Raw genomic sequence first — 27,989 nt, forward strand, 5'->3', positions numbered from 1 at the left:
TTAATTTTTTAACAGATTTATAAAGAACTATTTACAGAAAATTCTACAATTATAATTCTACAATTATAGTTCATTACTATTTCACAAGTTTGATTGACTATTGGTATTAGTAAATATTCAAAAAAAAGCTTTACAGATCCCATATATCGTTAATCATTGGATAAGAGAAAATGGTGCCTTCCATATAGTTCTGATATTTATTTTACAAACTGGTTTTTAATCATCAGTTATTCTCAGTTGTGATTAAGTCTACACAGATTTACTGCACCTTACAATTTTCTTTTTGCTCATCTTGTTCAGATAATCCTTGTTCATTTAGAGAATTTTTGGCTTTGTGCATCATATGACTCTCACTAGTATTATCAGAGAGAGGTTTTGTGGATTGTTTACACAGGCAAAGTGGTGACCTTGAAGTAGAATTCTTTGGTGGAAAAGCTGTTACTGCTTGGGACTGCTGCTCACCATTTTCCTGTAACACAAACAAAAATATCATTGTTTACTGCTAATGGAAAACCATATTAGCTTTCTGCAGTGGGTCAAAAGACTTGCTGCAAAAGCCCAAATATTGGGGATTTGGAAAAAAACACAGACATACTGAAAACAGAAAAAAAAACTTTAAGACATTTATCACTCTCAATATACAATACGGTGAGACTTGTTAACAGCTGTTTTGGTGTGGTGCAAGGTGGAATATCTGTTACACAGCTAGTAAGCTATTTGCTAGAAGTAGAAAAAAAGCTACCCCAGGAACAGACAGTACTTCTAATCTGTTTACTAAGGTACCTAGTATTGTGTACCAAGATCTGTATTTCAATTTTCTGTACATACACTGCAAAAATAAAACATAGGCCTCACTTTTTTGCTGACATCTGGACAGAAACCACTGCTTTCACATTTTAACTGATGTGCAGTCAAAGCAGTCAATTCACATAGAAAAGTGAATAAATTTGTGTATGAAAATGACAGGCACATTTTAAACACCTTGAGAAATTTGCAACAGTTTGAAACTGGATATTTAAAATGAAGTACATACAAGCACCTGTCAAAGAGAAGGAAACAAGGTTTATTTCACTTTTAAAATAAGAGACACCATTTACTGTATTAACATAAAGTATGAAACAGCATGTTTCAATAAATGAAATTATGAGCATTCCTCCAGAAATTCCCAGATGTACGTCATCTTGAAAGAAAATAAACACATGTGTCCAGCAACATCCAAGAGAGAAGGGCATAAATTCCTGGAACTGATGACTTCTTTGCATCCCTGACTTGAGGGAAGAAAAAAACAACCCTGAAATCTTTAGTTTTCCTATCTAGTTGAAGGTAAGGAGTAGCCTGTCCTTAGATCTAGACAATACAAGCTTAGACAAAGAGGAGGACTGCCTGGGAAATTCCTCCCCCAGTTAAATTAGAAAAAAATTATTATGGATTGCTTGTTATTTGTTGTAACCTTGAATATGATCAGCAAGAGCCTAAAACAAGCTTACACCCAGCCGGCAGGTGATTACTACACAACTTTCTGTGACCAAGGCTTCCTTTTTTTTTGCACTACTGAGATTGTTTACAAGCAACATCACTTCTTTCTAACATTACAGGGGAACATACATAAATTAGTGTAAATAAAGGTTATTGGCATCACTTAATGAAACAGTAATAAAACACAGACCTCCAGGCAATGTCTGTAAGAAGCAGAAAATTTTGGCAAGTAGGGTAATTATCCCTTGAAACAACATACTCAAATTCGGTGGATTCACTCTCACTGCAAAATACAGATTTCATATGGCTATAGTTCCAAAAAAATTATGTCTCTGACCTGACTTGTCTTCCCAATGGTGCTTTCTGACCTCAAAATCTATACATCCATCAAACTATGTGTTACTTGCCTTTACTTACTTTTGGTATCTTGCCAACACACTTTATGTGCTAATACAAAATAACTGCATTTAAAAAAACCCAAACCAAACAGGAATGAAAAAATCAAGAGAAAACCAAAAAGTTGTGCACCAGATTCCACTGATTGCCAAGAGAATGCTTTTGTGTAACCTGGCAAACTGGAAGAATCTTTATATACTGACATATTTCTACGTAGCCCTCAGATAAAGAACTATCAATATCTAATAACTATTCTCTTATTGCTCGGCTTGAGACAGCATGCTTAAAAACTTTGGAGGAGATTTCGGACAACAAAAGTTTATTTCTGTCCTAAGGCTGGAACATTTTTCTATAATCTGCAAAGCGCTTGCATCAGCTTAGAAAGAATGCCTTATTCTGATGTTCTATGAAACATTCAGCAGTGTGTCTGTTACTGAAAACACTTGAAAAGTTAATGTAAACTTTAGTTACTAACCTTTTTTTAATAAAAATCCGCTTTCAAAATCTAACTGTGTAGTATTTATCCATTTTGATAACATCAAAATCTGTAAGCATGAGCAAGCTGATCTAGTAGAAGACTTCCCTGTCCACAGCAGGGAAGTTGGAACTACATGATCTTTAAGGTCCCTTCCAACAAAAAACATTCTATACGATAGTTTCTTTACTATCTAAATGTTCCCTATTTACATGTTTAACAGCGTCTCAAATATCTGTAGTTATTTTACAGCACCTGTAACTTGGAATTCCAAGAAAACTGGTTTGCAGAAAACTTTAAACTCAAACTCCCAGAGGTTAATCCTTTTGGTGTTTACTTTCTCTGAAACCTAAGAAACCACAGTATAAGGAATATCTGCTCTTTAGTATCCATTATAAGAAATTGAAAATATATCTGTACTGAATTTACATTTCTCAGTGGTTTCTCCCTTTGAGGTCACAAATAACACCACACAGTCAATTTGCAGATTGCTAGCATGGACAAGACCTATGTCATGTTTTACTGATTCAGTATTTATGATCTTCACTGTATTGTTGAGAAACATAAAGAATGATGATAATATCCTCAAACTTACTTGGAAAGATGAATACATTTAGTGAATGCATTAAGTTTTCCCCACGACTTTCATATCCAGATAAAATTTTTCAAGTTACCTTTTGTGGTTTGCTGCCACCAGGTGTTGGACAGGAGCGCTCACCAAGATGATCTGCTCTGCACCTCTGTAAGTCTTGTTTAGGCAAAGGCTGTTTCTCACCCGAAGTAAGATGGGGACTGGTTCTGAGGTGTAGCGTTGTTCTACGTAAGATGTAAGGACTAGACTTGCCAGTGGGGATGTCAGCAAATCCTGAAAAATAAACAGCTTCTATTAAAACCAGCTAAATAAATGAAACTTTCTCAAAGAGATTTCCTTTTTCACAACAGAGATAAAACCAGCTGATTAAAATAAGTCATTTGTTCTACTGAAGAAAATGGATCAGAAAGATTGCTAAATAGATCATGTGTATTCCAAAATTCATATGCAAAACTTGGAAACCATGGAATAAAACCATAGAATTACAACAGAAAAAAATTTCAAACAAGTGTTTGGTCTTTTTCTTTACAGGTACGTTATTATGTGGAGAACAATTTCAGTCTGAAAACATGTACTTGTTAGTTCATGATACCATGACATGATACTCTTGGTTTTTAATATTTTTCTCTTGCAGAACTAGCGTGTTATAGATTGCCTGTTATCCTTCTGCCTAGCCTAAAAGTCAAACATTAACTGGTGCACATGTTCTCAGAACAGGTATATTGTAAGAAAAATAGTAATGCTGGTAAGAAAATGAAATGCAATGTTTAGCCTTAGAAATCCTAACTTCTGAGAGTGATCACCAAAGCTGAGGCAATTCAGTATCCCTATGGCTTTTCCTTTAATGACTGCAATTACATTTATAATAAAGAGCTACTTACTAGGTAGTTGAACATACAATGTATTTTTCAAGCCCTGATTTGTACAATCTTCTCAACTACTTTCTGCTACAGTGAACCCTTATATGGCATATCAGTCTACCTAATTTCATTGCATTCAGAGCAGATTGAAAGTGAACTCTCATGAAGATGATAATATATTACTGCTGTGGGCAAGACGGTTTTGACTCAGGGAATTTTAATCGGTTTAATGTATTGCAAATTAACACAGAGTGAAACTAATTCAAGAAACAAAGGAGAAAAGCACACCTGCTGTACTCAGAGAATGTTTGCTGTTATAAAACACTATAAATACCTTTTTGCACTACTTCTGGAAGCCCATCTAGCTTGCTGTCAGTGTTCTCCTGACCCAGTAGATTTTGAGAGATATCACACTTCCTTTTCTTTTTTGATGAACTCTCTGGAGCAGGAGATCTTGGCTCTCTGTTGTCTTTCCTGTTGTCTTCGCATCTCTGCCTTTTATTTGAAAGCTTAGTAGTATCTTCATCTGACCTTATCTCTTTGACAGACTGATTGCTTACAGTTAATGAGTGATCAGAATTCAGCAAAGGAGTGCTGACAGCATCACTTGTTGGCTGTTTCAGCTGAGCACTCAGCAAATTCACTTGTGTTTTTAGCATCTCATTTTCTTCCTCTAGTTTATAATATTTAACAATTAGAGAGCAGTATTTCTCCAAGTTCTCATTTGCTTCTCTTGTCTTCACTTCTGTAGATTCCTGTAATTCTTCCAGTTTTAACTTAATTTCTTCTGCAACAGCAACATCACCATCACCTTTCAAAGAAAACCATTATTATTCACATAACTGACAAAAAAAGACGCATATGTAGGAATTTATGATGCAATGGTCACACACTTTTTAATTACACATGTTCTGTAACAGTGCGACTATAAAAAAATGATTGCATAACAAATTCAGTAATATGATAGACATAATAATTTACTTGTTAAATAGAGAAAACATGCAAATTTTGAACAGAATCCTTGACCAGTGCATGGGCAAACATTTTCCCTGTCATTTTGTACCTTCTGAACACAAAAGTTTCTACCCCAAACTTTCTTTAAGTATCATTTACAATACAGTGCATCTCATGAGATGAGTCGGAATATAAAGAACAAAGCATGACAATCAGAGGGAAAAGCTCGCTGGAAAATGATGAAAGAACTCACATACAAACTTGAATTATTAAGAAAAGTACTCCTCTCCTTCCGTAAATTACTTTTAACCACAAAACTGTAATACTTAGAATATTTATTCATAATCCAGATTTGTCTCTCTTACCTTAAGAGAAAAACATATTAACTAGATTTTGAAAATGTTTGACAAATTTGCAGTTGTACTTTTTTATCCTACTTAAGAATCATGCTCTGTATTAGAGTGCACATGCAAGTGGACGTTTCAGGGAACAAAGATGAAAGATTTACAAACAAATGCACTGCTAAGAAAGCACTAAGACCGAATCTAGATTCAGTTACCTTCTTTCTTATCCTTTGACATAGTAAAATTTTTCTTCTTTAGTAGTTCATCACATTCAACTAGTTGTTTTTGCAACATTTCCTTTTCCTGTTCCATCTGCTTACAGGATTTCATCCACAGCTGCACTTCACTGTGGGCAAATTCATTTTCCTTCTTCAGTTGAACTAAAATGTTACTATTATCAGCCTAAGAAATAAGAAATTTAGTTATTTCACCAGAAACATAATTCTTCCATTTTAACATTACAATGTCAAATGGAATCATAGAATCATTAAGGTTGGAAAAGACCTCCAAGATCATAGAGTCCAACCTTTGACCACCCTATCAACTAACCATAGCACTATGTGCCTCGTCCAGTCGTCTCCTGAACACCTCCGGGTATGGTGACTTCATCACGTCCCTGGGCAGCCCATTCCAATGTCTGACAACCCTTTCAGTGAAGAAATTCTTTGCAATGTCAAACCTGAACCTCCCCTGGCACAGCTTGAGGCCATTTCCTCTTGTCCTGTTGCTATTTGCTTGGAAGAGGCTGACTCCCACCTTGCTACAACCTCCTTTCAGGTAGTTGTAGAGAGCAATAACTGATATCACCTCACTGACATGGTATAATAGAGTGCTGCTTTCCAGGTAACAGATTTCAAACCAATACTCCAAATTTTAAAGTGCTCTCTCCTAAGTCCAAATCTCCTTCATTCTACTTTTCATCCCAAATGCACCTTATTATCACAGAGGCAAGATAACTCAGACCTGCTTTGCACTTTACGTTCCAGCTTAAAAATACTATTCCCAGCAGCAGCAGATCATTCCTTTCCACTCTCTCCCACTCTCCTGGGCTGTTCCCTGCTTATCTGGTCTGGTACCAACCTGTGTGAAAACACCACACCTTGAACACAGCTGAAAGCCTTCTATGCTACTTTTACACAACCATGGGTACTGTATTCTGTCAAGGTTGTTATTAAACAAATTAACACCATAGTGGAGGGCCGTAAGAGAAGGGAACTGTTGAGCAAGATGAACGTATTGTAATACTGTAATTCAGTGTTTACTTGAAAGTAAATTGAATTGACTATGTTTCTTCAAGAGTGTCTTTAGAGAGATACTCATTCCTTAAGTGGGAGTACAGAACTGGAGCCAGATATCAATCACGGACTGAAGCACAACAAAAAAACCCCAATCCAGTAAATAAGAAAAATGCTGTATCAAAGTCAAGCCAAAGTTCTGCAGCACTCAAAAACCTATGTTTATTTTACTACACAGTAAAGTAATTTTACTACACAGCCTTGGATCTCATGTAATTGGCCATGCTTATGGTTTTTTTCTTACCTTAATTTTTAGGAGTTCTCCTAAGGCTTGATTAGCTTCTTTAAGGGAAATATTTAGTTGCTCTTTATTTGACTTCAAATGTTCAATTTCCAGCTTTTGGGAGCTGATGAAGTGCTCCAGTGAACTAATCTTCTCGTGACAGGCCTCAATTTCTACTTCATTCTAGAGAAAGAAAACATGCTTAATTACTATGGTACTAGAAAGGACATTGAGTTGTATTTTAGAGAGGCACCTAAGAGCATATCACAAACTCACAGGAATTCCACTGCAAATTTAATAGGTTTTGAGGACTTTAAAACTGAAAAAACAATTTATTTTAAGTATGCATTTTGAATACTAGAATCTTGTTTCTAAGAACTCTGCCATTAAAATGTCCTTATATTTTACTGTAACTTGCTCTTATATCTACTTTATATTAACAAGAATGAAAATTATTAAGAAATAATTATAGTAAATTATTTTCCTGTGTCTTACTGGCCTCAAAGTTCATAGACATTTCTGCAGAAAAGTTGGTGACTCTTTGCATATAGCATGGCTGAGAAATGCATTTCCAACAAATTTGCTCTTATATCCAGAAGTGGTCAAGGTTTCTTCCCATTCCTACCAAAACATTCTCAAGTTTATAGTCCCAGATAAATTTATATATAGACTAAATACTTGCTAAATTGTGATATAAATTCACCTTTCACTGCTTACTATACGGAAAAGAGTTATTTTAACACTTACTTAGTTCCAATAGAAGCATATGTAGAGTTTGGAAATATTGTTACCAAAACAATTTCTTTTTAAATAGGATCAGCAAAATTTTGTAAAATACATAGAACTGAATCAAAATCTCACAGCATCCCACTTCCAATTTTCTGATTTACCTTTTGGTTTGCTTCTGTCAGACGACCTTGATGCTCTTTCTCTGCTTGAAGTAGTCTGTCTTTGTACTCTGATATTTCTCTTTTCATTTCACTTTCTTTTTCTTGCAGTTCATTCTGGACCATCTCCAAACTCTTAGTCAGTTCATTTTTTTCTGACATAGTTAGATGCAGCTGGATCTGTAAACATAACAGCACATTCCTTGGTATTTGGAATCATCTCAATGGAGAAACAGTTGACCCATTAAACTATGTGACTTTACATCTGAAGCGTTTTTCAATTGCCAAAAACAACTTGGTAAGAAAAAAGTATTTAACAGTGGCTAAACATAATGTAATCAAAGAATGGAACATCTGAACACAAAAGGTAGAACAGGAGGCAAAGGAAAGTTTTCTTAAAAGAAGAACTTGCACTCTTATCAGAGTGCAAGTTCACCAACGCTTAAATCAAGCAGCACTGCCTAAATTACAGCTTAACCTCTCCAACCATTGTTCCCTCTAAAAGTGACTTGAGAGATTAAGGGTCACTTTCCTCACCCTCTTTAAGAAGACGAAACTTTCTTAGCATTTTCATTTTGATCCACTTTTATAACTGTACTTTTGGGACAGCTTGCTTGTATTTCCATATTGGATTTCCAGAATTTGCAGAAATCTCTTTTCTTTTCCCACTCAAAATCCTTAACACCACAACAGAAACAAGCCTCTGGTTATAAAATTTTGTAAAATAATGTTAGTAGGTGAGAAGACCACATAAACTGGTTTAAAGAAATAATATTGTTCACAAATAAGACATACAGTTGTCTAGATGATAAAACAGACTTCAAGAATTAAATATAAATTAATTAAAAATAAAGGCTCTAAAACTGTTTCTTTCTTGACTTTATCCTGAAAGTACTTTAGCCCTACTGAAACAGTGAAAGTAGTTTCGTGAAATGTTACATTTTTTTAATCTGACATCCTCAGTCTGAGGATTGAATGGCTGTAGTAAAGATAATTTCTTGACATTGAAAAATTTCTAGATATCCACCTGTGGCCTTTATGCCAAGAAAACATGGTTTTGATAGAAGGAATAGGGGAAAAAAACTGTTAACTAACCATTCTATCTCAGAAGAGAACATTGGATTTTTTTAAATTTGGAAGCAAGAACCCCTAATACCATACATTATCAGAGCTTCCTTGGCCAGACTCCGCACAAATACTGTACTTGAGCATCTGGCCTCGAACAGAAATACTAAAGACAGAGTAACTTACTTTGTTCTTTTCTGAATGTTCTTGAACACATCGTATTTCTTCAGCAAGCTTATTTCTTTCTTCCTGTAATTTGGAAATCATCTGTTCAGTATTACTTAGCTTGACTTGCAGCTCAGTATGACTTTCAGTCAGTTCATTTACCTGAAATTAAATTTTCCAGAATTATTTTTAATACATGCGTCATGACCTCCAAGGAATTTACTTGTATGCAACAAGCAGTTTTAAAGATGGGTTATTTTATTCCCATGGTCAGTCCAGTTCCAAGCAAGAGTCACAACAAGGTAATGTTTTCACATGGCAAGTGTCCAATTGTTTTTTCACTTTCTTTTGAGATCCCAAAGTATTTATTCTTGATACAAAAACACAGTCACCCAATACCAATTTGTTTTAACTCTTTTTATTCTAAGGAAAGAGGAAACTATCCTGCATTATTTCATTGCTTAAATTTGTACGCCTACTTTCAAGCCACCTTTCCATTCATCCCCTGCAAAATAATGCCATGCTTTCCAGCTCTGTTAACTTCAATGATCGTATGCAAAATGTAATTTTAAAAATAGGATGTTTATTGTAAAAGTCTGAGGCTAAAATTATTTTAGGATATAATTTATTGAGGAAGTGGTAAACCCAGAGGACACTTTATCCTCACTCCTAAAAGGGGAACACTACCCTAATGGAAAGGGTATTACCTTTTTACATAAAGTGTTCTTTTCACAAAGTGTAGATTCCAGTTCCTTCTCAAGGTCCTTATAAGACATTTTTAGAACATTCAGGATATCTGGAAAAGTTTCATTATCAGAAAAATGTTGCTCCTTCAGCTTCAACTCAGCAATCAAATTCTGCAGCTCTTTTTTATTCTGGTGCCAACATTCCAGCTCATGGTGCATGTGTGTCAGCTGTAAAGACAGCTCTTCTGTTTCTTTCACCCGCTTTTGAAGAGCACCATTTTCCCGCACATTTTCATTGAGCTTTTGTTTACAATCCATCAATTCTTGAACAAGTACTTCCTTCGTTTGATCCAATTTGATGTTTTCATCTTTTATTTCCTGACATTGCTGTAATAGTATTGTTTTATCTTGCTCAAGACGAGCCACCTGCTTAACCAAGACTTGTTCTTTTGCTTTAGCATCTGCTTCCCCCTTGCATGAAAACTCTAATTTCTCACTCATATCTTTGAGCTCAGATCTCAGCAATACCACAGTATTTTCAAACTCATCCTTGATTTGCATCTTTTCTTCCTCCTTTTCTTCTAACAGTTTTGCTGTAGTCAAATTCACAGACTCTAGTTCAAGGAATTTTTCTTGCATTTCTTTTAAATCTTTAGCCAGACATTGTTTCTGTGAGGTGAGGACATCAATTCGTAAGTTTGAACACTTCAGCTTTTCAGTTGTCTCTTCCATCTCCGTTGCTAATGTTTCTGCCTCTGCTTTAGCAGTCTCCACCTGAATAATTGCATCTTCTAGATTTTTCTCTGACATCTCCAATTCTCTTTCAAGCCTCTCTATTTTATCCAGAAGAGAGTCAGCTTTCCGTTCACTCTCTTTCAGCTTTTCAGCAATATGGCGTTTTTTCTTCTCATCAGATTCAATTTTTACTTTCAGCTTCTCAATTCCACATCGCAATTCATCTACTTCTTTCTGTGCTACACTGAATCTTGAAGCAAGTTCACCTTTTTCCCTTAACAAGCTTTCCAAAGATCTGGAAAGCTTTAAATTTTCCATTTCCGATGAACTTAATTTACTCTGCATCATTTCCAATTCTCTTGCCATCAGCTCTTTTTTCTTCTTCAAATCTGCTGCTTCATTTTGGAATTTTTCTTTTTCTAAGGCAAAAGACACAGCATCCTTTTCTAAACTTTGCAGCTTCTGAAGAAGATGATATTTTTCATTTGATAATTGATTTACATCAGATTTTGCAGTCTCAAGCAGATTTGCTTGTGTCCTCACTTCACCCTCTAATCTTCTAATGAATTCAGTTGAATCTACCTTAGTTGACTCTAGCTCTTTTAATTTCTCTTGGAGCTTTTGATACTTGTGATCCAGTTCTTTTTTATTTTCAGACAAAATACTCAGTTCTTGGCAAATATGGTTTCTTTCAGCTGTGACTGAAACAAGGTGCTCTTGAAAACTAGAAATAGTTTTCAGATTAACCTCCCTCTCCTTTTCTAATTGCTGACATTTTGCCTGAAGCATTTCGATGTCATGCTCTATGAACAAGGCATGGTTCTCAGTATTAACTTGATCAGATTTTGGACTCCTACGTTCGTTTTCAACTGCAAGAAATTGTTCATGACAATCTCTCTTTGTCATTTCTACATCATCGAGCATGTCTGCTGCATTAGACGATCTAACTTTGTAGAGCTCCACCTCAGACTTTACATTCACAGGTTCTTTTTCTAATGAGACTACTTGAAGAGATAATTGCTGCTTATTGACAGAAACTGATTTGTGTTTTTCCTTTATGTCACAGTTTTCCTCCTTAACAACTGCAGTAGCTTCCTCCAGTTCTGCAAAAGCTGAGCTATTTGAAATTAATTGTGCATTCTGAAAGTTCAGCTCTGAGTTTAATTGCTCAACTTTTATCATTAAATCAACACGTTTGTGGCTTTCCTCTGTCTCATAGATCAGCTTCAAATTTTCTGCAGTCTGTTGGTTTGCCTCTTCCTGAAGCGTTTCAGTGGTTATTTGATTTTCGTAGAAATCTCCAGCACCCAAAAAACTACTGCTGGAAAATGACAATGCATTGTCATGGACTGAAGAGCTGTTTATTTTTCCTGACATATTTATACACTCTTGTTCTCCAGAAATTTTCTCAGTATAATCTTCCATTAATCTTACTTCAGTGGTCTTGGTTACATTTTCACACACGGAGGCATCTCCTTCAGCCATTTTCTCAATGGGTATTGTTTTAAGATTATTGTTTTTCAGAGATGAGTTTTCAATAGGCACTCTCAATCGATAAGAACTGTTGTTTTCTTGTTCTGCATTCTGCAAGGATTAAGAATCAATCCATTAAAACAAAAAAGGGAGGGAAAAAAGAATACATATAAGAAAAAAACAAGGTGACTTTAAAAAGTTTTCTTCAACTAGTAAAGCTCCTGCTCATGTGAAATAAATAGATAGCATTCTTCTCTACTTAACAGTCTGTTTTCTTGTGGAAAGGATTTACACTTATTTATACACACATGCATCTTTGGCTAAAAGGCTTAAAGATACTGAGGGAGAAATTTCAGCCAAATTTACAGAAAGTTTAAGTGCAAAGGTACCACATATCTGTACTTTGGGACAGTAGGTGTCTGCATGACAACGTGAAAAACTGCTAGTATCAATAAGGGGGGGAAATTTACTGCACACCTTCTACTGGACACCAGAGAATCTTCAAGGGACACAAGCCCAAATCCTCAAACGATACCTTTTCCAAATTACCACCGTCTGTCAGAGCTGGGCTTGTATTTGGCGCCACCTGATGCTCTCTTTTGAAACAAAAATGTGTAACTTCAAAACTTGAGGACTCCAGAAAAGAACTGTGTCTAAAGGCAGCATCTCAAAGATCTAAATTGCACACTCCATCTTTAGAAACCTCCAGCTATAGAAGGTAAGGAAGAGTATTTCTTCCTTCTAGTGTCTGTGTATCAGTGTGGGTGCTCCATGTGAATTGCAAGCAACACATATAAGTTAAAGATTTTCTTCTCTGCAAGGAACAGTTGCTCAGTTTTTCACAGTTGCCCAAAATGTAGAGATTCAAGATGTTCCATTTATATTTAAGGGGAATTAGTCTAATAACACTAGATTGTTTTATCACCATTCTGAATCAATTTTGATTCTGTCACTCCTTACAAGGAGCAGCAAAATCTAGCTCACTGGTTGCATGCCACCTACAGCACTAAAAAAAAAAAAAAAAGACAGAGCTGACTCCCAGATTTTTGTTCCCTTATGTGTTTTGAGGAAATTCAGGCTGAAATGAAATTTAACTGTTTTGCTACCAGCTCATTCTGTTCTACTGCTGACAACACTGAAAGAATTAGAGGTGTGGTTGCAGTCCTAGTCTGCTTGTTCCACGAAGGGACATGGGAAGTGTGTGTATCTTTAAATGACCATTAAAGTAATTTAAATGACTTTAAATGAAAAGTCTAAGTGTTTAAGCACAGTACAGGTACACACAGTACAGATACACACAGTGCATGACACCCACTAACACAGCCAGATCCATACTGACATAGACCTGAAGAAAAACCAAGAGAGTAATGCAAATTATTACACAACGTTAATACAATAAACTTGTTGGTTTTGTTGTAATTTTTTTTACCTCATGAGCCTGTGATGCATAAACAAGAACTCAAGGTATGTATTATTTTTGTGCTTTCTCTAAAGAATAGTACTGCTTCTGTGGGATATAACTTTAAATGGGTTTAATTGCAAAATTTAAATTCGGCTGACCATAAATCAAAAGACTTACATAAAACTGATTTGCATGACAGCAATTACTTACATTTTCAATATCTGCACACAACAGCGAATGAGAACTTAAATCAAGAACTTGTAGTTGCAGTCTTGCCGCTTCCAGCTCCAAAGACAGATTCTCAGTTTGTTTTCTTTCTGCTGCCAGCTTGCACTCCATCTCCATAGTCACATTATTCAGTTTCTGCTGCCATTCTTCCTTGTCAGATAGATTTTGCTGTTTGAGGTGATCTATCTCTTTCCTTTCAGAAAGTATGACTTCTTTCAGCTCTTGTATTTCCTCATTTTTCATGTTCTCTTGAACGTGAAATTGATCTTCAAGCACCTTGATGGCCTTCTCATATGTCTGACACAGCATCTGAAGTTCTTCAACTCTATTTTCAAGGTTAGATTTTCTAGGAGTAATACTCCTGAGCTCTGTAACAGAGTCCAATTTGTGATCATTATGACAATTTTCAACCAAAACTTTTGTTGTACCTTCTGAAATTACTTCTGCAAAACTCTCCAGCTGATTCATTTCCTCCATCCATTTGCAGGCAGCGCTGTTATGAGAATCAACCACCTTGGTGACTTCTATAAAATAGGGATTTACAGAAAGATCTGAGGAAGATGATGTGGACTTAGTTTCATCTAATTTAGACAGTGTGTCATCTCGGCTAGAGGATAGTGACACTCTCACAGAATCTATATGAGCACTGCTCAGACTTGTCGACAATGCAGAATTTTCTGCCTTCAGTATTTCAATACAAGACTGTAGCTCGCATATCTTTGAGCTCATACTGCAATGCTGTTCATATAATTTTATATGTTCATTCTGGAAAGTTGAGAGCCTCTCTCTTATTTCAGCAAAGCCTATCTTAACTGCTTTCCTGGACAACTTTAAATCTTTGTAGTCAGGAGTACTGCATTCTTTAAGTCTGAAGGATATTTCCTTATTATCAGAATACATTCTCAGATCACTGTGATCACTTTGATCCATAAGTTCATCAGGAAGAATAGCTTTCTCTGCTTTTAAATTTTTATCCATATTCATTATGTTCTCTTTCTCCTCTTCTACTTTATTAATACCCATGATGCCATTGTTTTTTGTGTCTTTAAAACCAGAGGCTAAAGCAGTGGTCTCACTCTGCAACCTCTCACACATTTTCTCAAGCTCACTCAGATGGTTTATTGTTTCCTGCAAAGAGGATGCCAGCAAGACTGATGAATAACTTTCATCCATTCCTCTTTTGCCAGAATTCTGGGAAACATTATTATAATTATACCTCAATGAGTTGTCATCTTCCTCTAATACAGTAAGTGAAGAATCTGAAGGTTTCAGTTCTTTAACAGACAGTAGTTCTTGCTGCAGTCTCTCTTTCTCTCTCATGCTTTTCTCAAGTTCTACTTCCATGCCTTTTAAAGCAGTCTCCAGTTGCATCACTTCTAACCTGTAGTTCTCTAGGGAGAGTTCACTGTCCTCAAAATCCATTTGAAGAAGCTCAAGTTTAACTTGGTATTTATTCAGCTCAATGTCCTTTTCTTCCATGGACTTTCTCAACCGTTCTGAACAGAGTCTCTGTTCACAACTAACCTCACACGTTAGAGGTTCATGTTTTGTTTGTAGTTCCTTCCCTAATTGCTCCTTGTCTTGAAATACAAGGCCACATTTCTCTTGCATTGTATTTTGTGTTGCCCTGGCATTTAACGTTTCCTGATTTAAACAGTCAAGCTCCATAGAAGGCACATGTTGCACATTGGAAAATTCTGACTGCAGTTGCTGAAGTTCTTGAACCAAATCCTTTTTTATTTCTTCTGAGGCTATTAGTTTACGTAAGATATCTTTATTCTCACTAAGTACCTGTTTCTCTTGTTCTAGTTTTGCTTTCTTTTGCTCAAATTCAGTTGCCTCCTCTCTCAGAATGCTCATAATATTTCCATTTTCTTCTTCTACCAATTTATACTTTGCCTGCAAAGCTTCAAGCTCTGTTTTGATTTCTTCAGTTCTTGATTCAATATGTTGCCTTTCCTCCTCGTGTTTTGAGGACATTTCAGAAATTATTTCTTCTCTTTCCTTTAAACTGTTATAAATATTTTTATTTGTCTCCAGCAAAGTTATTTGTTCTTGCTTTAAAGTACTGTTTAAATCCCTAAGGGTTGCATTTTCTTTAGTAAGTTCGTCAATTTTTTTGCTATAGGAGCAAATCATTGAAGACATATCCTTCTTCTCTGAATCCCATTTTCCAGACATGAGCTCCAGCTGTCTTACTGAATCCTCAAGCAGTTTATTATTGATCTTTAAATCCTGAAGCTCAGCTTGTCTGTTTTCGAATCTTTCATTCAGAGTTTGCAGTTGCATGTCCTTTTCCTTAAGAATGTCTAAAGTTTTTTCAACTGATTTCTGACGTGCTGAAATATCTGCCTGCAAGTTACTGATGTGCTGTTCAGTGTCCATCACAAAGCTTCTGTGCATCTCTTCTACTGCAAGTAATCTTTGTTCTGTTTCACCCTTTATTTGCAGTAAGTCTTCATACTGCTGTTGCTGATTTGAATTCAGCTGCTTTTGAGCCACTAAGGAAATCTCAAGAGAAGAGATCTGCTCTCGTAAATTGGCCAGATCCTTAGCTTTTCCTGCTTCTAGAAGAGCTCCTGCACATCTGTGATCCTCAGGGTTGGAGTTATTTGCTGCAAGTTGCGTATTGCCTGAAAGAGTCTTATCCTGACCACTTTGTAAATTAACTTGTCCATCTTCTGTCATTTCTGAAGCATCTTTTGCTTTTACAAGACAACAGATTTTTTCATATTCACCAAGCAGGTCATGATAACATTGCTCCCTTTGCAGTCCTTCACTTGCTGCTAACTGTAACTTTTCTTCTACTTCAGCAACTTGGTTGGTAAGTTGGAATATTTTACAGGACATATTTTCTATCTCTTTACAGTACTTTTTATCAGCACATTCTGCTTTCCACTCAAGTTCATTGAAAGCTTTTTTTTTTTCTTCTAATTCTGCACTTTTACATTCCAGCGTATCCTTAAGTTCTTTAATCTCTGTGGTTTTCCTGTCACTTTCAGTTTGCATCATTCTGAATGTCTCACTATGCTCATGATTTTTGATTTGCTGACTTTGAAGGGAACTCTCCAAGTCATTAATTTGAGCCAGCATACCTTCCTTTTCAGACTTAAGTTTATTTATAAGACGATCGGTTTCATTTTTCCATTGAGAAAAAGCAGCAGCCTCTTTTTGCAATTCGTCACATTCTCTCTGCTTGAACCCAATGATCCTCTGCAAAGCTTCTGCTTCTTCCTCCATTTTACGTATTTTACTGTCTTGTTCTTTAATATGATTATCTTTTTCCTTGAGTAGGTCCTGCATAGAATCTTGTTGCTTTTTCATGTCATCTAAAGCTATTTTCAGTTTCTCCAGTGAAAGGGAGCTCTCTTGCTTTTTTAATTTCTCTTCCAGTAACTTCATCTCTGCTTCCTGAAAAGTGTTCTTATCTGTAAATGAAAACATCATCAAATCTTTGCCAGTCAATACTGGTAATTCTGCAGATAATTTTCTAGATTAAGTATTACTACTTACTTTAACTATTTTCAATTTTCATTCTACTGCAAAGCATTACACTCAAGTTATATCACTGGGTAAAGGATATTTATATCACCTTAGGCTATCAGACACTATGTACTCAGACATTGTTTCTCTGTCTCACTTTCATCAAATTTTTATAAAAAGTAGTACTCTCATTTTGTAGGTGGTTTTTGGGTTTTTTTTGGTGTTTTTTTTTTTTGTTGTTGTTGTTTGGTTTTTTTTAACAGGGCAGATCTCACTTCAATATGTGACATTCGTGTGGGTCTGCCTTATATTCCATTTATATTCCACTTCTGCCAAATAATGTCTAATTCTACCCAGAAAGAAAAGTTGGGTCAGTCATTAAGGGGAACAGAATCAAATACAAAAGCTTCATTTTGAAATCGTACATGAAGTTTGACCAATGTACAGAAACAAGCAGAGAATCTATCCTCTTTTAAGTAGTTCCCTGGCACTACCACGTGTATTTCAACAACTCCTGAAAAACTGTGTTCTCAACTAAAAATAAACACTGCAAGCAAGACTGAAATATCAGTCTTTATGTAGCATTTCCCTAATTCTTTTCAACCCTGTGAAACACGTAAAGGAATTACAAACCAGAAATTTTCTATTTTAAATAGATTTTATGAAATTCAAGCAGCTGATAAGTTCAGTACACTTTGATTATTTTCTTCCGGAACTGTACATGTTGATAGACAATAAATTCCTTTCCATTTACAACAAACTCAATGTTGTTTAAAAACACTAATCATATCCCACAGCAGAAACTTTTCACTTAATTCACAATGTAACTTACACTATTGCAGGAAACATACAAAAAGAGTTCTGCAAATTTAAAATTGTAACTCACTTTTCATCTCTTCTGCAAAATTCTGGCTTTGCTTTAGAGACTGCTTGATTGTATTTAGTTCCTCTTCAAGCTGGTGGATCTCTTGCAATTTCTTTTCAAGTTGACAGTTAAGACGATTTTTCTCCTGCTTCACTTCCTAAACCAAAACCAAATAAGACCATATTTCATGTAAATTGCCAAGGAAATCAAAGAATTCTGTTCACTTAAATAAAGATATTCCATTAGATCCTAGTAAGTCTTTGGGCAGCTATGCCTGGGTTCTTAAGCATTGCTTGGGAACTTAAGCTGAACTTATTCTTAACTAATTGACAGCATCTAAGAGATGCTGCCAGTTGACATAGTCAGCATGCCCCTTGTTGGCATAGAACTAACAGGTGACCTGTCCCAAACAGATAGGTCAGGATAGAGCCTACAAAATCTGAGCTGATGAAGTTAGGCTACAGTCCTGAAGAAACTAAGTAAACAAATCCCTGCAAGGGTATCAAAATTAACACAAAATATTTTATTTAGAAGTGCTTACACTTTCAGATGGATGCTTTGCCATTAACAGCATTTTCTTTCAAATAACTTGATTTAAAAAAAAACAGCCAAACAATAACAAAATAACAAACAATAACAAAAAACTATGTAACTAAATTGTATCTAGGAAGCCAAATAAAAGTTCTTTTAAGGAAACTCATCCTTTTTCTCTAAGTTCATGTGCTCTGGACAACAGATGGGGTATGGAACTGGCATGGCCCAATTGGAAACATATCGTCAATTATTCATCCATTTACTACTAGCAGATGGGCACCAATTCTAAAAAGCCAAGCTCAAGAAATGGAAAGGTCTGGATGAAAAAATTTAAAAGCTTGGCAGGCTTGGTTTTGCAACAACATAAATAAATCACCCTCAGAACATGATTAAAATTGTCACTGTCACTAACAGTTACCTTCCCTTCTACTCATAGCCTTCCCTACTCACAGTTTAAAAAAGAAAAACCCAGTTACATATAAATTTTAATAACCTTTTCTACCAATCCTAATTTTTCAAAGAACTACAAGCATCCAAACTCCTTGTGTTCAAAGCACCATACACAGATGCAATACGAGTGCATGAATTGAACAAGCCCATTCATCAGAAAATCTAGGGTGATTTATAGAAAGAAAAAAAAACAAGTTGAAGAAATTAAAATGGCTGAAATGTCCAATTATTTTGATTTGGTACAAACATTCCCAGTAATCATAGAATGGCTTGGATTGGAAAGGACCAGAAAGATCACCTAGTTCCAAACCCCCTGCCATGGGCAGGGACATGTCTCGCTAGACTAGATAAAGAATTTTTTCCTAATATCAAGTCTAAACCTACCCTCTTTCTGTTTGAAACCATTCCCCCTTATCCTGTCACTATATGCCCTCGCAAATAGTCCCTCTTTGTCTTGTTGTAGGCTCCCTTCAGGTACTAGAAGGCTGCAGTTAAATCACCCCACAGCTTTCTCTTCTCCAGGTAGAACAATCCCAGTTCTCCCAGTCTTTCCTCATAGTAGAGGTGCACCATCCCTCTAATCAACTTGGTGGCCCTCCTCTGGATTCACTCCAACAAGTCAACATCCTTCCTGTGCAGGGGACCCCAGAGCTGATATAGCATTCTAGATGGGGGTCTCACCAATAAATAGCACTCAGCATAACTTGGTGGACTAAGTATCTGAGAGCAACTACAAAGCTATTTCCAAAACAATTGATTTGCTTTCAATTCAGTTATCAATTCTATTTGTATATTGCATTACTCAAGCTAGCCATTCTGCAATTGTCCCTTAAAAGGGCAAAACCCAAAGCAAATTCCAGAACCTATGCACAGGTAGTACTATTACTCTGGAGAAACTCTCCATGGAGCAGGCTTATGAGCAGTTCATGGACTGACCGACCAATTTTTCCGGGAACAGTTATGGGCTTGCTTGCACCATCAAAATGTAAACCATACACCATGATGTCAGAAGGGATATCACCATTGCAAAGCTCAGTAGTCCTTAAACTAAACATATCCTATATGCTCTCAAAAGAGGATCCTGTATATCTCTCATATGTACCTGCTTTGCAGCTTTTTTGGAACACCAGTCTTGTTATACAATAAGGACTAAACACGGCAGTGGATCAACCAGCAGAAAACAACGGTATTCTCCACTGGAGAGTTAGACAAGTAGTGTAAGACTGCAACGATTTCTCCTTTAATAAAGGGAAAAAGTACCAATCTCACTCTTGTTTTCTTCAGCTATAAAAAAGTCCACTCTCAACAAAACCTCCAAGACTTTGAAGCAATTCAATGTAATTTTTTGCAGTATGCTTATTTATGAGAGTGAGGAAGACACATACTGTGCTTTTTCCATGTGCAAATCTTAAGATAGAGAACTGTAGTGTTACTGATCTCTTAAATTATTACAATCTCCCCTGATTAAGCTTCTTTAGAAATGTATTGGTCATGTTCTAATACAACATCACTGTCACCAGCTGTTCAATTGTCTGACCAAGATAAACAAATACAAAATAAAAAATGTAACTATAGTTACAGCCTAGTAAGATGGATACAAGACTGGTAGATAAAATGAAGCACTCCTAAGAATTTGCAGCAAAGAAGATCTTTCCACAAATTAGATGCTCTCTGACAATAGGATCTCAAAGACCCACTATCAAATATAGAAAGGGTATAAGCCCACAATATCTGATATAAACTACCTTCTTTTTTTTTTGTTCATTTGTCTAAAAATATGAAAGATTATACTAAGAATGTACAGAAGCTTGACAAAGGCTTTCCTCCTCCACATTGGAAGAACAAAATTGTCTTGATTAGCCTTACCCCTGAAGGTGCTGGTTAGATTTATTTACTAAATAGGTTTTAAGGACCTTTTATCTGGCATTGAGGCCAAGTGGCATGGAACAGCCCATATCTGTACCATAAAGACTTTTATCTCCCAAAACAGGTGGCTCTAATCAAACCACTTGCTGGGAAGATTCCCAGGCTCATGTGAACTCCTAAACTGTGCCTGGGAATTGTATGAAAGAGTGCTAGTGAACTGGGCCAAAGCCATGCAAAGTGCTGTTGTAACAATAGTCACATTCCAACAGCTGGGATTGCTCCCAGACATTGCAAATCACCAGCAAGAATGTACCTAAAATTTCACAGTATACTAAACCTCTACTAACGTTTGTGATGATCTGAACAAATCCCACTATTTTACTTTATATTTTTGCAGAGAATTTTGACAGGTAAATTTTTGGCAGAAACTATGCCAGATTATATTGTGTCTGCTGATGACAGCAGCCAACAAGAAAAATGAGAGTGTTTAAATAAAACAAACTGCGACATGGATTACGTAGGTATTGAGCTCTCTTTGCTATTTACTACTGATTCTCCAAATAAAGGATAAAATTTGCATTGAGAGGTCTCTAATGGCAAAACTGTAACAATTTCAAGTCTAGTTGCTCTAGTTGCCACCAAAACAAAACAATGTAACTGAGAAGACAAAGGAGACTTTAAAGTGAAAAGGTATCCACATGTGTGAATATGAGCTCTGTGGCAGCATCCAGAAACCTGTCTGAATTTATCTTCATTTGCGGGAAAATTTTTTCCAGCACTATAGATTTTTTAGACTGTGTCTCTTCTAAGAAAGATGCATTTTATTTTTTTTCTGAAGAGTATACAGTGAGTCTTTGTACAAAATCATCGAGTTTGGCAGTATGAATCGAAGCAGTAGTCAATGATTCTAGAATTTACTTTTAAAAATCAAACAAGCATTGACATTTTTTTATTTAAGAACCAAAACCAAGAATCTCTTGAAACACAACCTATATTTGGTAAAAGATAAGTCCAACGTGAATTAGAACCATATCAGCAGCATTACAGCAATGAATCCTAAGCATGCAGCCAATGCCAAAAACTGCACTGATTTCCACAAAGTTAGTGAAGGCCTCATTTTGTGTTACAATTAAGATACATTATTAAGATAATCTATAAAAGTGTTTAAAGATTGCTTATGGAAAAATATGCTATGAGAGTAAATGTTCAATAGTATTAAGTGTTTACAAATTGCCAATTCAATGCATTAATTCTGTCAAATACTCCTCTGCATTGGTTACCTCAAAGGTTTTTGCCAGATCAGTTTCCTTAGCCTGGGCTGCTAACAGAGCCTGCTCTGCTCTGCACAGCTTCTGGGTGAGATCACTGGTATCGTGCTCCAGGTGTTGTTTCACTGCCATTACCTGTAAGAACGTTGAAAATGGACACTGTATTCACAGGCATATATAACTTTTTTCTTTAAACTCCCATTCTTGAACTCCAACATTTTATTACAAAATGAAACTACATTTTATCCCAACATGAAACGAACGTTGCTCTACTGTTGTTCAGAAAATAGTTGCTTATTGCCTTTCCACTCACTCCTTCGCCTCTGACCAAAAAAGGTGGTATGTCTCTAAAATACATGTATTTCTAGACTGTCTGAAATCAGATTAATACATCCAACTTGCAGGTACATCACCACATTGATATCTGTAGGATACAAATGAAAATGGCCTTTCTGATTCACATAGTATATTACAAAGTTAGGATCATAACTGCACTTACTGCTCCATTGACAAAGATTTTATAAAAAATGAACAGGTTTTAGCTCTTTCAAAATAGTCCTATAACGCTCCAAATTAACAAGGTGGGAAATGCTGTTATTGGGTCAAAAAAGCAAAACAAAAGTCTACTCTGAGGTCATTAAGTAATAAATTACCTTACTTGGAGAAAAAACTAGAAGGCACCTATTTCCCTCTCCATGAAATCATGCTTCCTTTGGTAAGCATATACAAAAGAATGTGCATATAAAGAAGCCTCCACTGAAAACAATTGACTGAATGTATTCCCATGGCTATACTTCTAAAATAAAACAAGCCTGCAAGAAAGCTGTAGGCAGTTTTGGAAATGCTGTTTCAGTTCAGGCTGTCTGTTAGTGGGGCTTCTCAATATAAATTTCAAGAACTTGTGGCCTCTTTTAGAAATTCATTTAGCTGTGCTGCTTGAGAGGTGCTCTTGACTTTTTTGAGGATTTTAAAACACTGCTCTTTTCTGGTCACCCACTCTCATGGCTTGTGTTGCTTTCTAACTTCCTGCAATTTGTGAGTTTTTGACAACTAATGTGTTCTAATAGCTAGTTGCTGCCAAAGCTGCGGATGACCTCCTTCTTACTGACATCCCTCCTTACACAAGCCCTGACACTCATCTAATTTTGTGGAGATCCAGTTCAAGGAGTTAAATTAATTGCAAATACTTGGGCTATCTATATGTATACACATGTGCTAATGTACATATAATATTTTCCTTGCTCTTTTATGTCTTCTATCAGCTCTCTGCAGGATCACATGAGGGGTGGCATTGCTAAAATAGAAGTACCAGGAGTGCATGGGCTGGAATATATGAAAAGGGGTTGTTTTTCCAAAGGCAACAGACCTGTCCATCAGCAGCTCTATCATCAAGCTGCTCCTCTGCATGTTTTTTACATAAAGTTTGTCTTGTGATCAGCCTTAGCTGCTTCTCTCTCAAACAGATTTATTTTACCCGCACTGTCTGCATTCACATCTCCTTCCCTGTAAAAAGTGGACTAGGCCCAAATTTTAAAAGCTATAATTCACATTTAATACATAATATTTCAGTGAGAAATGGTAAATACAAAACAGCTAATACAAACTGTAAAAACATTAATACAAGACCCCACACTAATTACTTTTTCCTTTAGGTATAATTAAATGAAGGCAGTAGTGTTGAGACAACTGAATATCAGCCCTAGTAGCAGATTTTAATATTAAAAAAAAAATATCCTACTTTGTCAAATTCTGCCTGCAGAATGTTGAAATCATTTTTGGCTTGCTGTAGCTCCTGATTCAGTTTGCTTCTTATCTGGTTGCACTGCTGATCCAGTGTTTGTAAGGAACGTTGCTGACAAGAGAGTTCCTAGAAAACAGTGGTACAGTAGCAAAGAAATAAACACATGACCACAAAAAGTCTCTCTTTTGGTTACTGGAGCAATAACAACTGATTTTTATTAGAAGGTACTGCCTGCTCAGAGACGCTTGTCTTACACAGCAAACAACAGTTAAAAGCAGCTGCAAATGTCACATAGGCAAGAATGGCCTTAACCCAGCTTATGTCATCTGCTTAAGAACTTCATTATGCAACAGTCCTATCACAGAAAGGGAAAAGAAAAATTTAAAACCAGTGAAAGTTATAGCGTTAAAATTTTTCATATTAAAGATACATTTCTTATAAGAATTACATTACAATACACGTGGACAAGTTCATCTTCGGCTATTACATACTATACTGGAAGGTTGATTTTTTTTTTTCTCATGAAAAGAAAATATTCATATTACCTAGCATAGAACTGAGCAACAAGATAATCTTAGAAACAAGATAATCTTACAAGGGCAGCCACAAAAGCTGCACAAAAATTAGTGTTCCCAAAACAGAATTTCTGAAATCTATAGAAGGATGATATAGTACATGTGGATCTTAAAAAGTGACAAGTAGACATCCATTAGGATAAACAGCTGTACTTGCAATTTCTCATGAGGTCTGTTCCTATGCCTTTGGATCTTATAGTTTTGATGCTGCACAGATTTCAGAGGTTTATTAGGATGTAAAACAATAAGAGGTGTAAGGGTAATAAAAAGCAGTGAAGGAAAAATCCAAGCATATTTATCAGCAATAACAGTTATGCAAAAGTTGCAATAGGCTCTACTAACAAATTCTAAGATCCTTGTGACAGGGAAGAGAGGCAACAAAGCTCTTGTACTTCTCTTTAATTAGAGTATAGCTACTTCATGCAGACAAGCTGCTTCACTAAAAGACACAATACCATACAGTTAGTAGTAAAAAAAATTAAAGAGGAAAACGAAAAAAAAAAAAAGGAAAAGAAACATTCACAGTGAAGGAACTAGAACTGACATTTATTTGCCATGTGGCCCTGGATCCCAGGTGCATGAACCCCCTGCACACAGGTCTCTGTATTTTAGTCAGTCATATCTGTGAAATGATGCCAACACCCCTTACATTCTGCTCAAGAGCAAAAACAGCACAAGAGGCACAAGCACTTCCTACACCAGTAAGACATCCAATGAACAAATAGCTAGTGTTTATTAGGGAAAGTATGGATGAGTGTAGAACTATCATAAACAGAAAATAAAGAAAGATCAATGTCTAATATGTGTGTATGTATATATATAAATATATATATCAAATTTAGTGTTTCTCAACTGAACAGCAGATACACAAGATAAAACAAGTGATTTAGTCTCCTAGGGAAGTCAAAATTAAAAAGCTCTCCTTGCCTTACCTGTTGGTATTCCTTTTCCTTTGCCTTTATTTTCTGTTCTAAAGACTGACAAACACTCTCAGCATTTTGTCTTTGGCAGTTCAGTTCTTCTGACAATCTTTTCACCTTTTGCTCCATCATTTGGACCTATAATAATTTAGTTATCAAACAAAAGTGTTAAAGATGTAAGTTATGTTTCACTTAAATGTATAAGCACTCATATAAAAAAAGACTGCTTTCAGCTACTGAATGTTTTAGCATTCATATAACCAGCATAACTTTAGCTGGTACCATATTAATTCTTAGCAATCCAAAAGATTAAGCTCATATTTGCTTATGTTAGTGAGAAAAAAAAAATATATATATATACAGACGCGATTAGAAAAACACCTTCAGAAAAACACTGTCTTTGACAGTCTACGGAAATATACTGTATCTGGCACTAAAAATAGACTATATTTTCAGTATCTCAGTTTGCTGCCAAATAAAGAATGACTGCTAACTGCTAAGCAACTACATGTTTAGATGGAAAATAACTCGACATTCCACTGAATTTCAGAGTGATTCAGCATGTTGATTTGGAAAGGGAAAAAAGAGGCAACTATCTTAGTGTTCCACAACAACAAAAGAGTGTTTTTCAAAATTTAAACTTTAATTAAAAAAAAAACCAACTCAGTAGCCTATCTTCTAGGCAACCTCCATGTTAAAAGTATGTCAGCTTCTTATCTAACTCACTTGATTATGTTAATATTATGTCACCCAACAGAGTGAAGCATTCCCCACCTAACTGCCTGAAAAGAAAAATTTATTTTTATTCCAAATTCAATCTGTTAAGGCAAAATATGTACTTTTTTCCCCCCAGAGAGTAAGAAAAACGGCAAAGGGTGAATGGGACTCTCTTTTTCCAGCCACAAGAGCTGTTTAATGAGTTAGTGAAACAGCAGTCATAAGAAAATAAGAACCAGGTAGTAGTATTGGGATGTCAGGTTATTAGACACAGGCTGCAGGGATCATGAGCTCCTGTAAGGTAACATGGAAACTTGACTGCAGAAAGGCTGCAGACCTCTAAAGAAGTGAAAATACTTGATAACACAGAGGCGGTGCTGTGGTCAAGGTCTGTGAACAGCACCAGTGACAGACAAGTGCACAAGAGGCAAGCCAGTATTAAATTCAGGCTACAAGGCAGGAAACTAAAATCCAAAATCTCAGTGCTGTTCTACATCCAAAGTCCAGGGGATGCAGGCAGAGATCCAATTCCAATGCAAGAAAGAAGAAACAGAACAGTAAGGAGCCATCTTCAGATGGTAGGACCAAAGGAACCTTCTGGGGCAAGATGCTGCACTGCACCTCAGGGATGGACTGCATCTCAACTCAAATGGTGGCAATGCCACTCTTCCTTGTCCTTCTCCAGGCATGTTTCTAGCTCCATAACCCTGCCCCTTCCCTTTTGCTGGATTTAATCTCCTTTGATTCCTTAGTAAAACAATTCAGCTCTCTTAAACCTGTAGAAAACAAACAAGGCAAAACTAAATACATAATATCCTAATCCTTTAAGAAGTTGAATCAAGTCATCTGGGGAATTAAATAAATGAAAATAAAGACTTTTGCAGAGAAATTGAGATGTCAGGTTGAGTCAGCTGTCTTCTCACAAGCTCACCATGATGACAGTGCCTTTATGAAGTCAATGGACTATGTCAAGAGTATGATTTTATCTTACTCCCAGCCAAGACTTCCCCTAAACAGAGCTAACAAATAGCCAAATGTTGATGTCTCTCTGAAAAGGCAGAGTGATCAAGGTTTACATGCAAACATGCAAAGGTTTTCTTTTTAAGGACCAATACAGGAGTTGTGTGAAGAAGAAGCTTACCAACATACTTCGGTAGCATGAAGAAACTTGCTGGCAAACATGGATAACAATTATTATACCCAGAGAAGATACACACAGAAACATCCTTTTCCCTATCCTGTAGATGAACCAAACTAGTGGGAAAAAAACCCTAAAAAGATAGATGGAAACACGGAGATTCGGGGAATTATGACATCTGTGTACTAATTTCAAATTTGTCAAGTGCTGTGAAAAAGGACTTTAGGTAGGTAATGCAACTTGATTAATCAACAAAAAGAGAAAACTTCTTACTTGTTACCTTCTGCAGTTTGAATTAAATTATTTTAAGCACTGGCATTCTCCTCTTCTTTGCATGATTATGAGCAAAAACCTGAACCATATCAGACTTCTTTTATACACAGATATCTTTTTATATATATATGCTCTTTGACTTAGCAAATTGTACTATCCTATTGGTTTTTCACTATTAATCCAAACTGCTTAGAATTAAGTTGTGAAATTCCATTTAGAAACTGCATCTATTCTCAATCTTGCATTGCATTTTTACCTAGACTTTATTTAACACAAGCAATTTACAGTACAAAGACTATGCCCCCACAACATCCTGTAGTAAAAGCAACAGATTCTGATTTTCACCGAAGTCGCATGACAGTCTCTTTCAGGCCAGAACTTGCCACCAGATGTCATTGTTGCTCTATGAAACTTGATCAGAAAATATTTTCAGAATTCAAGTCAGTCTTACCCGAGTATGAAAAATATTTCTTGAGGTCATGTAAGAACCTTCCAGAAAATGGGCGACTACTTACAAGTATTAATGTTTTTACAGGTAATACATATCAAAAGAACATATACTTCTCCAAACTTGATCCTCAGCAAATGCTCAAGAAACTTAAGTCTTGAGAACCTTGGTTCTTACTAAAATGGCTGAAAACTGACACACATGAACACTGGCAATGAATTGTAAGGACAGACAGATGTGTAATGCAGCATTTTACCTGTGTGGTAGCTTGATCCAGTTGTGTTCTCATTTGAGTCAGTTTATCTCTGGTTTTGTTCAGAGCTTTATCCTTCTCTGTTAATTCTAACTTCATTCTGTCCAGCTCCAGTTCAGTCTCTTGATGTTTATTCACATGGGATCTGTTCACTTTTTCTTGAGCTTGCAGTTGTTGTTCAAGGTCTTTAATAGTGGAATTT

The 27,989-nt window shown here is 36.0% G+C and overlaps 1 protein-coding gene across 1 annotated transcript; it reads right to left on the bottom strand.

Annotated features, from left to right (window-relative positions):
• Nucleotides 1–27,989, bottom strand: LOC108496329 (centromere protein F-like). Its single transcript, XM_017812957.1, has 14 exons — nucleotides 27,791–27,989; nucleotides 24,971–25,096; nucleotides 23,461–23,589; nucleotides 21,735–21,857; nucleotides 17,626–17,761; nucleotides 13,239–16,684; nucleotides 9,440–11,737; nucleotides 8,754–8,894; nucleotides 7,506–7,682; nucleotides 6,637–6,798; nucleotides 5,313–5,499; nucleotides 4,134–4,610; nucleotides 3,022–3,212; nucleotides 1–469 (listed from the first exon to the last, which is right to left on the bottom strand). Exons 1-14 carry the CDS (start codon nucleotides 27,884–27,886, stop codon nucleotides 260–262), a joined length of 7,899 nt encoding a protein of 2,632 aa, XP_017668446.1. The 5' UTR covers nucleotides 27,887–27,989; the 3' UTR covers nucleotides 1–259.

Source organism: Lepidothrix coronata, unplaced genomic scaffold (genome assembly GCF_001604755.1).
Source record: "Lepidothrix coronata isolate B3197 unplaced genomic scaffold, Lepidothrix_coronata-1.0 Scaffold38, whole genome shotgun sequence".
In the NCBI taxonomy this organism is placed as follows: domain Eukaryota; kingdom Metazoa; phylum Chordata; class Aves; order Passeriformes; family Pipridae; genus Lepidothrix; species Lepidothrix coronata.